We start from the raw sequence: 13698 nt of genomic DNA, 5'->3' as shown, positions 1-13698 counted from the left end.
ACACCCGTGCACTCAACTTTATTGGCAGGTACGAATACCGAATACTGTTGCAAATATTGTGAGTCTACAAGATTATTGGCAGCACAATATGTCTTACAAATAACTTTAAGGTTTTTACCTACCCTTATTATGTGGTCTATATCTTCACAATGATTTTTCATTATTTTTCCTACGGCAAATGGATTGATTTTCTTTTTATCTCTACTTTGGATAATAACTTCAAATGGTCCACTAGAGTGTGACTTATAATATCTAATGGTTTTTTGTTTTTTACTTGGAAAACTAAAGTTTTTATGAGTGTGTAGGCTTATTGGCGTTAAACAATTTTCATTATCACTCTTTTTCCTTTTTCTTTCATTGTTCTCCTCTACACTAGGGGTAGCCTGATCAATCATTATAAAATCTGTTGTATTAGGTAAAAGTATTTTAGATACTGCCAATTCCGTTTCCATGTCGGCTATTGTGGCTAGACTTTCCGCCATGGCGTCCAGTCCAGCCTGACACAGTAATATTAAGAGTTGCCTAGTGTATTACTTTTTAATTATTATTATACAATAATAAAAGGAAATTTCTAGTATTAATGTACTACCAAAAGGTAACTAAAGACAATTTAGCTTGGCAACGTCTACATATTGACAGGTTAATACACTGACTAACAGGAATAATCAAGTCAATTAAGGCAATCACAACTTAAACTAATTTGCTACTCACAAGTTACGATACTCTCTTAATAGTAGTCACTCGGGGAATGAAGAAATCTGCTATTGTCGTGTATTGTATTCTTAATAATTAATCATACATTTTTTAGAGCATTACGGTAGCTTAGCAGTTAAGAAACTGTGCTAGATCGCTGACTATTTTTCTCACACTCATATATGTAACGATGTATTGTTTAAAAATCACATAATTTGCAAATAGTATTGCGTTTAAGCTTTGTATTGAGTAAATATTGTCTAATAAACATTTATATAATTAAATACATTTTAATAATTGCATTTTCTTTCACGCCATGTATTTGGTTTTTATTCATCTCTTATTTAACGTTTAACTGAATAGCTTGTAAGAATTTGTTTATTTTCAAACAAAAGTCATTAATGAATTATTTATTTATTTTACTCTATTATTTCCAAATATATGCTACGTAGTTTTTTAATATCGACAGCAACAATGAATTGTTCACGACATTTTCACACTAAATATTTTTGTCAAAATTCAGCATTCTTTTTTAAGCTTCAATTTGAGGTGTCACAAGGTATTAGTAGCCATTTCAAAATTATAGCGTTGAGTACAGGGGGGCATGAGCACCCCCATTTTTAAAATAATTTTTGTTCCCCCAATTACTACTATACACTCCCGTTTACAGAATTTTTATACTTGGACTATAAGTCTTTTTATACGAGTTTGAAGTTTTCAAATGAACACCCTGTATAATCTAGGAAGACGGCGATAAAGATAAAGGCTTCCTAAAGATCCAGGTAAGTAAGGGGGCCATTCACCCAAAAAATTAAAAAAATTGTATTTTTTTATTTTTGTATTTTGTTAGAAATATATTAGGAATACTTTTATGCGTAGCTGTAAGATAAAAGGCCGGGGCGGCAAATCACGAATTTGACGTTACCAACGTATTCTGCTCACCCTCCTGAACAAAAAATATATAGTACTAGGGGGTGCAAATGACAAATAACGTGATTTTAGGGGGTATATTCATAAGTGGTTAAGTTTCTAATGTTTTAATGTTCAGTGTGTGTGCTGTGTCTGGATAATCTGTTTACTTGAATATTATCTGCGGCCGGGACTGATAGCAGCCTGATAACGTATCTGTTATCTGAGTTCTCGGGGGCAGAGTCAGTTCTTCACAAGATATCGTGTTCAGTAGGTGAATCAACCATCCACTAGTTCGACCAACCCTAGTGAATTGTGTGTGTCGGAGTATTTAGTAGGGCACGTAAAAAGAGTTTACGTTTTAACCGAAACGAAATTATTTCCTTTTTAATTGAACATGGAATTTTTAATAATGAGTATATTTGTTCGTCGTGCAGTGGCGTGTTGTTTTTAAACCGGGAGACTTTGTTGTTTCGTATCGATAGGAAAATTAGAAAAATTAGTAAGAAAAGAAGTTTAAATGTTGCAATTTTTAAAAATCCACTTTTTTGTTGCTGCTGCTCACCTATATCCGCCAACACACTAATGGTAAGTGTTCTCTGTTAATATCCATCTATATATTTATATTTGAGTTTTTCATGATTTATTAAGTTTTTTAACTTTACATAATTGCCTTTGCATTACATTTCAATTTATATTTCTGATCAGCCCTTATAGAATTTTATATTTTACTGATAGGTACTATCTCGAGGGATGTTTTTGTTTAGTTGACATCAGCGCGGGGCAGCACCGAAGGAGGCACTCGTCTCATTTCGATAACAAGTAATTAATTTGTTGCTCGAAATTAAGAAAAACATTGTTCATTTTGATCAAAATTCTGCTCATTTCAGTATTATTTTTCATTTACGTTTGCAAAGATGACGTCATCACGAGGTTGAATCATGGTCATTGGTCACAAAAGGTCACGTGACGCTAGACGTGGATGTAGAACATGGAGATATTACTGAATAGTTATTTAATTTTTTTATGTTCTAGAACTTCGTTATTTCTCATTTCCACCCCATCAAACCTTATACTTTTTTTGTTCTATAGGACGATTCCAATAAGTTAATAACGCAAAACTCGTATTTTTCCGCTCCGGCCGTTAATATGATAATTACCCTTTTATGGCTTTGTGTTGTCCAAATATGTGCTAAAACATTAAATAAAAAATATTTTTGTGTCGGGTGTTTCACAGGCGAAACGACGATTTCATGTTCATCCCATAATACTTACGGTTTCTACCAATGTTTATACCTGCACAAATATGTTTTATAGTATTTTTGTTTATTTGACTTACATGTAAGTTTCTTGTATTACTCTATGGATAGCGGTATTACTCTATACCTACTACGATAGTAATATCTCAGTACAGCTGATCAATTATTTTGTTTACTTCAGTAAATGCCAGTTGCAGTTGTTTACGTTCTCACTGTCAAGTCCTGTTATATTTTGACTAAACTTTACTTTTCCAAGAAGGTTATTTTAATATTTAATTCGTCATTATACTTATGTGATTTTTCTATTTGGATTTATACTTCATTATGAAGCAAGTTCCTAAGAAACAACGAACGAAAAAGACTACTGCTAAAAGGCTAAAGGCATCTTTAGCTGCAAACAAAAGATGGCAAAATGTAAAATTGTTTCAAGACAGTGTAACTGTGAGTAGTGATAAAAATCTACCTAGCTCATCTTCTAGCACTTCATCAGGAAGCTTAGACCTAACCTCAAATACTAACATAGATGGGCCTACCACTTCTCAAAACAGCAATGTTACTAATTATGCTTCTGGTTCAAATGTAGGCCAAACTAAGCCATTGTCAACAAGGCTAAGTGATCTTATTAGTTCAGATAAAACATCACCGGGCAAGGACAATGAAGGAACCTGTGACGAAGAATTAGCTACCACGCCCGATTATAAATTGATTGATATGACATGCTTGAAAACACTGTTATGTAATTTGGCTTGTCCTTCATGCCTTGAAAATTCTATCTCTGTGAACTGCTCTGAACAGTATGGGTTTGCAACTAAGCTGACATTGGAGTGTGACAACTGCCCTGATCTGGATATATCCTCGTCTATGTCGATAAATGTTGAAGGATCTAAAGCATTTGATGTGAACCGTAGATTGGTAAAATCATTTATGAGTTTGGAGGAGGGTTTTAGTGCTGTAGAAAGATTTTCTCTTATTATGAACATGGATGGAATGAGCTCCAATACTTACAACAAACATTCAAAGCTATTGTCAGATTCATGTGTGAAAATAAATGATCTGAACTTGGCGAAAGCTAGGGACCGCGTCAGACAAGTTTACAGGGAGACTGATAGCACAATCGATGAAGATACCATAATTGATATTGGAGTTAGTTACGACGGATCATGGCACAAAAGAGGCCACACCTCTAACTATGGAATAGGTGTGGTCATTTAAATACAAACAGGATTAGTAATTGACTATTGTGTTCTATCGAAATTTTGCCAAATCTGTGCGATTACCGCAAACGATCTTGGACCAGACTCACCAGAGTTCAATATTTGGTTTCAAGGCCACAAATGTGAGTGTTTCAAAAATTATGATGGATCTTCCCCAGCAATGGAAACAAAAGCAGCAGAAGTACTCTGGAAAAGGTCTATCGAGTACAAGTTTCGGTACCTAACGATTCTTTCCGATGGCGATTCAGCTGTTTTCAACCATATCCAAAAACTGAAGGTTTATGGTGAAGACGTTGCAGTCCAAAAAGAAGAGTGTGTAAACCACGTTGCAAAAAGATTGGGAACAGGTTTGCGGAATGTAGTTCAAACGGCTAAGGCTAAAGGCATTACGCTTGGCGGAAGAAAGTTTGGTAGCCTGAAAGACACAACCATTACCAAGCTTACAAAATACTACCAAAACGCTATTCTCAGCAATCCAGAAAATGTCCCCGGTATGAAACAACAAATTTTAGCTACCATCCACCATTGTGTTTCTACAGATTCAGCTCCTAGACACAGTAAATGCCCTACAGGAGAAAAGAGTTGGTGCTTTTATAACCGCGCCAAAGCGAAGGGTGAACAACCTGGACCGCACACTTAAAACTGCGATCTCGCCTGTTGTTCTACAACATATTTTTCCTGTGTACCAGCGACTCATGGTTCCAGAACTTTTAGAAAGATGTCAAAAAGGTAGAACTCAGAATGCAAACGAGTGTCTGCATAGTTTGATTTGGAAAAAATGCCCAAAGACTAGAAATGTGTCAAAGCGGATTGTCGAAAGTGCTGCTGCGGAGGCTATTTCTGAGTTCAATTTTGGAAATAAAGTGCAGCAGGTCTGATGGAAGGTGCAAAGTTATCTCCAGGAAGACAATCATTCAAATACATGAAGGCAAGAGACAAGAGGAGGATTGCTCAGTCCGAAAAAAGAACCACAATAGCCTACAAGAAATATCTCCGCCTACTCAAGCTGAAAAAAAATTAAAAAAGAAAATAAAAATAAGGAAAAGGAAGGAATTACTTATGGAGCAGGACTCTTTTAGTTCCAGCAACACTTCATGTTGGAAAAAATTGTGATATAACAACTCAATGGTATGTAAATTTTAAAATTAAAGGAATTACTTTCGTTTTTCTTGTTTTTCCGCTGTTTTGATTTCCCGTGTTTTTATTCACTAAAACATACATTAATTCTTTGTTTTTTGAGATACAGAGTTCGAATTTTGCACACAGGTTCATAACACTTATGGCTATTATCCCTAGCATGCAAAATTAGGTAAAGTGTATAGAACTCATACAATAACATATTTTTCATAAAGTTCAGAAATGAAAACCAAATTTTTGGTTTATTATTTATAGATCAAAAAAGGAAAGTGACTGCATAATATCCATGCTACAGATAATGTAAAATTGTATGGTCTTTAAAATAAAAAAAATTAGGCCAAGGGAATAACCACAAAAAAGTTATGTATGTTTTCGCAAAAATTGATTTTTTCAGGTTTCGCCCCCCCCCTCATCACCAGTGGTGTTTGGGGGTGGGAGACCTGCCTAAATATTTTCATCTACACCACATATATGTTTTAAGATATATATGTTTACCAAATATTTTGAAATACAAAAAAAATTTCTTGGGTGAATGGCCCCCTTAAGGAAAGTAAAACTGAAACTTCATCCGTCTTAAAAAATAATTACAAAAAATATTTCAGTGATATCCAGCCAGGAAACAGATGTTTGTGGTAAATCATTAATAATAATTAAAAATGCGTTAATGTAATTAAAGCCTGATGGTAAATATCTCTAAATAAACTCTAAAGCTGATCCAAAATATCTAACTAAGTACAGTTAGATAACAAAGAAGCTGTTAACAAAAAGCAATACCAATAGATTTAATATTATAATTATTAAAATAATTACTAAGGTTTTTTATTATTTTTAGCAGTAGTAAAGTAAGTGCTAGTTCAAATATTTTTATTTATAAAAATAAATTATTCCAATTTAGTAATAAATTCAAAATATGTTTGTACAATAAATATTACTATAAAACGAGGTAGACACCGAAAATGCTATTTAATCATAAATTCCCAACAGCACAATATGTATACATATAATTGTACTTTAAAGAGGCACTTCAACCGTAACCCACCACAATTATGTATAGGAATTGCTGCGGATCCCTGGCGAAAAATAACCCATCAGCCTATCCAATTATCCTACACTTAATGATTTCTGATCATATATATGATCTCTGATCCATAACCTGCAACTGCTAAATAACTCCTAACTATACGCTTCAAGATATTACTTAAAACCATTCATAAGTTTGACAACCGCACTAACATACCGTACATCAATAATATAAGAAATCTGTATTGCTCGGAACAATTCTTCAATTGCAACGCAAATGTTAAAATTACAGTTACTGGTTTATATTTCAATTGTCAAAATCTAGAGCTAGACAGTAACATAATTAGTAATAAGCGTTATTTTGATATTAAATAAAAACTAAATAGCAGTAAGTATATAATATATAGTGAGAAACAATACAAATTTGCATAATCTATAATAAAAAGTAACGCATGAGAAAAAAATTGTTTAAGGGGAGCCGGGAGGCAAAAAAAAAAAAATAATTTTTTTGACATTTTTATATTTTTATTTTTTTATAGTTTGAAATGTCTTAATTCAGAATATGTAATTAGTTTTTTTATATCTTAAATATTAAGCACTATAACATATTTATTACATTTACGGGTCACACGTTTCAGGAGCTTACTTGCTTTTGGTCACTTGTTATAGTACCAGTTCTAAAGAATTGGGCTGCTTGTAATTATAAAGGAATAGTAGTAGTAAATAGTAAAGGAGTTAGATACACCAAATATTTAGGCGATGGAGACCGTAAAGGTTTTCAGTGTGTAATAAAAAATAAACCATATGGTGAAAATATTGAAATAGCCAAACTTGAATGCATTGGACATGTCCAGAAGCGAATGGAATCTAGGTTAAGAAAACTAAAAAGGGATATGAAAGAAATGAAGCTCGATGACGGTAAGGTAATCGGAGGGAAAGGCAGACTGACAGATGTAGAAATTGACAAGCTACAAAATTACTATGGATTAGCTATTAGAAGAGCAGTGTCAGATAAGAAAGGAGTCTCAGAAATGAAAAAAAATATTTGGGACACTTATTTCCATAGGTTATCTACAGATGAAAACCCTCAGCACGGCCTTTGTCCGACTGGAGCCGAATCGTGGTGTGGTTATAATAAATCCAAAGCTCTAAGTACTGTCTACAAGCACAAAACTCCACTTCCAGGGCCTGTCTTGCTAGCTATTAAAAGCATTTATAGAGATTTGACAAGTAATGACCTACTATCAAAACAGTCAAAAGTAATGACTTCATGGACAAACACAAAATGTTAATGAAAGTTTTAACCATGTTGTTTGGTCAAAATTGCCAAAAAGTACCTTCATTAGGTTAAATACATTACAACTAGGAGTGTTTGACAGTGTATTATCTTTTAATACTGGCCATTGTGGAAAGTTGAACTTATATAAAGAGTTAGGGCTAAAAATCTGTCAACGTTCGATTGACACTCTGAAAGGAATGGACAAAACGCGACTCCGTAAAGCTGAAAAAGCAGCTGAGGACATTACTAAAACTGCAAGGCAAGAAAGAAGAGCTAAAAGAAAACTTATTGAAGAGGAGGAAGGTAATGCAGATGATCCAGACTACGGAGCAGGGATGTTCTAGGCCTAAGGTATGTTTACTTACTTTAAATGCGTTTTTCCGCAAATTATATTTTTTCACACAAAGGTGCACTTTTCTCAGGAACTATTTAAGCTAGAGGTTTGAAATTTTTTGTGAGTATTTCCAGTACCATTGCCAAAATACAGTACTAAAATTATTACTCTAACTCTTCCACATTTAAAAATATTAAATAATAAGTTAAAAAAAAAGTGTTAAAAATTTTCGATTAAGAAAATAAATTCCAATTCTTTTTCCTAACGACACACCAATGTAATTCTAGTCACATAGTATTACAACAAGTATAAGAGTATGTAAAAAAAATTTCAACCTTATAGCTTAAATAAGTGTACCTCAATATGTATAATTTAACATTGCGAGGATAGGGCCTCCCGGCTCCCCTTAAGAAATTTAATTTTATAGTCAAGCTGCCATTTAGAATAAGCAACGGTACCTAAAACTGTTTTTAAGTCCCAGCGGCCCTCCATAAACTCATCAACTGAGTAGAATGCCTTAGGCACCAATAACGCCTTAAACAGAAAGACTCGATGTAACCCTACTGTAGATTTTGTCAATCTGTTTTTTCCAGATAAGATCCCGATCGAAGATCAGTCTTATGAACTTTGTGGAGTCTGTTTCTTCCCGAATGACATTACATATCATTACCGCAGGCCGAATAACAATTTATGTTTGTTGCAAACAATAATTAATGAACGCAGATTTAGAATTGTTTGTTCCAAAATTGGTTTTATAAAATCTTTGAATGCAAGAATCTAAACCCACAAAAGTTTTAATTTCAAGTTCTTCCTTTGATTTTGCCTGAAAACATAGGCTCATGTTATCAGCATACTGAATCATCTTTGCATTTTGAATCAATTACCTAATATTATTTGCAGACAATAAAAACAAAACAGGCCCAAGGATTGATCCCTGGAGGGCTCCATGAACAATTTGTAATTTTTCTGATATAACATCGACGATCTGTAAACCATGGCTTCTTCTCTTAAGGTAAGACGTAATCCGTGCGGCAAGCCACACCATCGGTGATAGGAGCGTTTCAGCAACACAAAGACACCCTAATAATGTAACATGACTTTTTAGGTTAGAGTTACTGAATGATCCTGGCCACACCAACTTCATCAACAGGAGACAGCATCATGGAGACCTCTGGAGTCCATTTAGGACTTAAATGGTTTGAAATATAACACAAAACAAACAACGCTACAAACAAATAACAAAACAAATAATAGCATTTATTATTTGTTGCTATACAACGTATAGGTTTAATGTTTTGACTGGTCGGCTTTTCGTGTTCCAGTCACAGCTGCGCTTGAAAAATTGATTAAAATGACTAGCAGCTTTGGAAGTGTTTTTAATTAATTTATCGGTTATTTTAATCTGTAGCATAGTATTGGAAGTATAAGGCGTACTGTTGATTACAGTACTAGTGATATTCCAAGCTGTATTAGAAACATTTTACTGGTTTTCAAGAAATTTCTAACATGCAGAGCCTTGCAGCTCTAATGACTCTGCGTTAACTGTTTCTGTTAGTTTTATAAATGAGTGACGCATGTTTGTTACGATGTCGTCAAAACCCATGCTCTTACTGGCAGTCACTCTAGTTGGCGAGTTCACGAACCAAAACAGACCAAAGACTGTTAATATGTCTTTAAGCCGCTCGGCAAGGGGGTCAGTATGACAGAGTAGCCTACATTAAAAGTTAGCCACCAATCATGAGAAAATCTATATTTTTGAGCTTAAATAAAAGTAGAAGGGATTCAAACTTTTCGAAAAACACATTTGCATTGTCATTTGGTGATATAAATCGGCCAACAATGGTAATTTGCTTATTGTGCTTTAAAAGAATATTAGCTTCACTGATTTCAAAGTTTAGTCCTACATTTTGATTTATTTTGAAAGTTCAGAATTTGTATTTAATTTCTAACCAGAACTGCCACTCATGCGACCTTATATAAGTTTTATTTAAGTGGCTTTGCCAATGAGAAGTTTTTAATTAAAGGAACGTATTGCTTTGGACGTAAAACCGTACTTAGATACTACAAAAACATCTAATTGCAGATTCTCACTTTTACCCTAAAAAATGTTGTCTAGATAGGCTTGACAGCGTCAACATCCGAATTGTGAGCCAGCGATATAGGTTCATCTGAATGACGCAGAGGTAGCAGGTACAGAAAACTCTGGCGTAGATTTCTGGTCCGAGATTCCTGTTGTACTAACCTTTTACGCCGACTTCTCTCCTCTTTTTCATTCAAGATGATTTACCAGTAGCCCGGCCGGGGCCGGCCAACCCCACTCACTTTATTCTTGGTGCTGGATCAGTTAAGAAAAGACCCGTCCGTGGCTGCCACTTTCAATGCTTACAACAGCGAAACTGATATACACCAATGAGTCTGATTAATTGATATAATTACTCTCCATATTGTTTTTCCGTTTCGGTTTCCTTCTTCGTTTCTTTACGCCTATCATAGTACTTTGAGGTGGAATGAGATACCTCATAACTTATCAAATTAATATCTGACAGTATGAGTAAAATACAAAATATTTTCTGGACCACAGGACGAGCTGTTTTGTCTGACAAGCTTATAATTAACTATAGTATTCTAATCCACATTTGTAATATTAGTTTTATGTTATATTTTTTATATATCTTGTTACGGTAAGCATTTGATATTTGGTATCTTGAGGTAATTTCAAGTTAAAATGCGGGTATTTGTGCGTTTGCTGTTGGCAACACGCTTAATAACAGTAACCATAGATACATTGAAAGCACGTTTGTTTGGTGCGTTTGGAGTGAAGAAAGGGTTATTCTTACCGGTAGTGTTCTCGTAATTGCTTGACTAATTTGTGTTAGACTCATCTAAATTAACAATGAAAATCGAAGAAGTTAAAAGTACTGTAAAGACCCAGCGAATCTCTTCACATAGTCATATTAAGGGACTAGGGCTTGATGAAAATGGAAACGCCATTCAAATGGCTTCAGGATTGGTTGGACAAGAGAGTGCTAGAGAGGTAAGTCAATTTGGTATGGTGTAACAATTTTAACAAATAGATCAGTGATGTTAACGGCCGGAATAGCCAATGCAAATTTCAGCGTTAGTAACGTATTCATCTTCCTGAAGAAAACTGTATATATATATAGCCTATTGTGATAGGAGGTGGAAATCACAAATAGCCTAAGTTTGTTTTTCTACAGGCCTAATTATACCTAAAATGTAAATAAAAATTGTGGTTATATTGGTATACTGAGCTTCATGTTATCTAAGAAGTTCAGTGTTATCTGCTCATAATAGTTTATCTGAGTTCTGTGGTTAGAACAGATTAGTTAAAAGTTAAGGGTTAATTATGTAGAGTTAACGGGTACGGTCCAATAAGCGGACCCGGTTTTTTATATCGAAGAATATAATCATCGATACCTAATATTCGCATATCGAATCATAGACTATCAATCGATATAAAAGTAATAACAATCATATGTTTAAATTAAAATGTGAATTTAATGATAACAAATAATAAATGAACATAACCAAAATCAGGGAAACTCATAACTTTAACTAAATGAAACAGAACGAAAACGTTTTTACTAAAGTTGTGTCCACCATTACCTTCTTTTTTTGCATCTGAAGACGACCATGTTAGCTCCTCTGACAGTTACATTTGTTACCTTTCCACAAATATCACATAATGGATTCTTAGGTACTAACCCAACATCCTGAAGCCATAAAAAACATATTTTATCGTCTTTTAAAGCAATTTCGTGAAGCTTCCTAAGATTGACGGCCATTTTAATACACAATGTTACGTGAAATTTAAATAATATTACCTTAATTGTATTATTTGAAAGTGTTTACAGCTGTTCATATAGATTATTTAAGTTGTTAAAAATAATTCATCAGTATCGATTGATTATATCGATGGTTATGATTAAGTAATATCGTTTGCCAATTTCGATATAAAAAACCGGGTCCGCTTATTGGACCCTACCCGAGTTAACTGCAGGAACAGCAAAATACAAGTTTCGCTTTGTGTTATTAACCTAATGCTATCGTCTTCCTGAACAAAACAAGGGTAGAGTACTATAAGCTGACCCGTTTTTTTTTGTTCCGAAATTATCAAACAACATTGAATTATTACACCTATTGATATAATCAACCAATAGTAACTAATTAGAACAATAATTAAATCGTCTGCACCATCTGTACACACATTTTCATATTTTAAACACAATTTATTTTGTACTCAACTTCTTTTTAATAAAATAAGATAGTTAAATTTAGAAAACTATTCAAAATAACACTGAAAGATGATCTACTGTGTCTTTCTTGGTTTGAAGATGTTTGTTTTTTTTGTTATGTCATCTTTATTATTTAAATGACATTTTCCCAATCACCCATCTTAATTTTTTGTTTGATTAATGGTTACAGGTTTTTTTTAATTATTTATGACATTACATATTGTTAAAACTATTTCTATCAATTTGAAGCATTTGATTTTAATGTAGTAGTATTATCTTATACACGTTGATATCAATTGATAGTTATGTTATTCGATAAGTAAAGTATCGATGATTGTAATAAGCAATATAAAAACCGGATTTGCTTACCATACTCTGCCCCAAAACAATAGGTGGAAATGACAAATAACGGAAGTTATAAAACATTAAAAGTGGAACTACTTTTCTCGCAATATTTCATTGTTCTTACAGGCGCACTACATGGTCCTGTTATGATCGTATGTCAACCTTTATTGGTTTGCTGACTAGCCTTTACGCCATCTTTGGATACGCAAAATAACAATAATCCTGAAATCAAGGGCATTCGACCCAAATTAAAGACGTCTTTGTTGATTTAGAAATTTTAAGAATAAAAATTTATATGAGCCTGACACAATTTCCTTCGGCCATCTGTGCCACCTTTTGTGTTGCCCTGCACTGTTGGCAATATACGAAAAACATCCCTCAATGTAGTACCTATCAGTTAAATCAAATTCTAAATGGTCTGATTATGAATGCCTCTGGCGTACTGCTTTTTGGGAAATGCAACTTTAAAAAACAAACAATTATTGTCAGTTCACCTAACCATAACTTCCTACTATCTTGCAAGAAAAGTAGTTGCTCTATTAATGTTTTAAAATTAATTATTGAAGTGACTACTTCTTTTGGCGGGCTATGGATCTATGTTTTGCATAGGAAAAAACTTTTGTTTTGCTTCACAGAACGTATCTTCCCTCTTGTTTGCTCTGTGGGGGGCGGGACTGTCACAGCCAATAATAATAACCAAAAACTGTAATCTTTTTTGTATGTTAAACTTTTAAGTAGGCCTATAACTAGAAAAGTATGTGAGCTTCGCAATTTATTACCTTGTTTTATATTGTTGCAATGTTTTTATATGTATGTAGGTGAATATGAACTCTGTATTAAAATAGACGTACTGTACTTGTTTTTCAAAATATAACTTCTTCCAGGCTGCTGGCATTGTTGTGGACATGATCAAATCGAAAAAGATGGCCGGTCGAGCCATACTGATGGGTGGACCTCCTGGTACGGGCAAGACTGCCATAGCCTTAGCCATCGCCCAAGAGCTAGGTAGTAAGGTGTGTGTAATAATTATAAGTTATCTTGAAAAAATGCATTGTTGTTCCTAGTAAGCTAAATATGGGTACTTTGGGATTATACCGACCACACCCAGACATGAATCGTTATTTGACATTTTGCTTCTACTGATTACTAGATTAGCGTAGAACAATATTTCGTCAATATAAAACAGGAATTGTCTTATCGCAAACCCCTCCCCATCCTCAGACAGAGGTCAAAGTCGAGCGGTCTAGTAGAT

At 33.9% G+C, this 13698-nt stretch overlaps 1 protein-coding gene across 1 annotated transcript in view; it reads left to right on the top strand.

The window, feature by feature from the left end:
• Positions 1-10607: 10607 nt before the first annotated feature.
• LOC124359460 (ruvB-like helicase 1) overlaps positions 10608-13698 on the top strand; it is a 30091-nt gene continuing 27000 nt past the window's right edge. The window contains exons 1-2 of the mRNA XM_046812213.1: positions 10608-10879; positions 13331-13459. Coding sequence (XP_046668169.1) covers positions 10739-10879; positions 13331-13459 — 270 coding nt within the window. The 5' untranslated portion in view covers positions 10608-10738. The remainder of the gene's footprint in view (positions 10880-13330; positions 13460-13698) is intronic.

This window comes from Homalodisca vitripennis, chromosome 4 (assembly GCF_021130785.1).
Source record: "Homalodisca vitripennis isolate AUS2020 chromosome 4, UT_GWSS_2.1, whole genome shotgun sequence".
Lineage (NCBI taxonomy): Eukaryota > Metazoa > Arthropoda > Insecta > Hemiptera > Cicadellidae > Homalodisca > Homalodisca vitripennis.
Note: the sequence above shows the minus strand (reverse complement) of the source record. Positions and strands in the feature narration are given on the sequence as shown.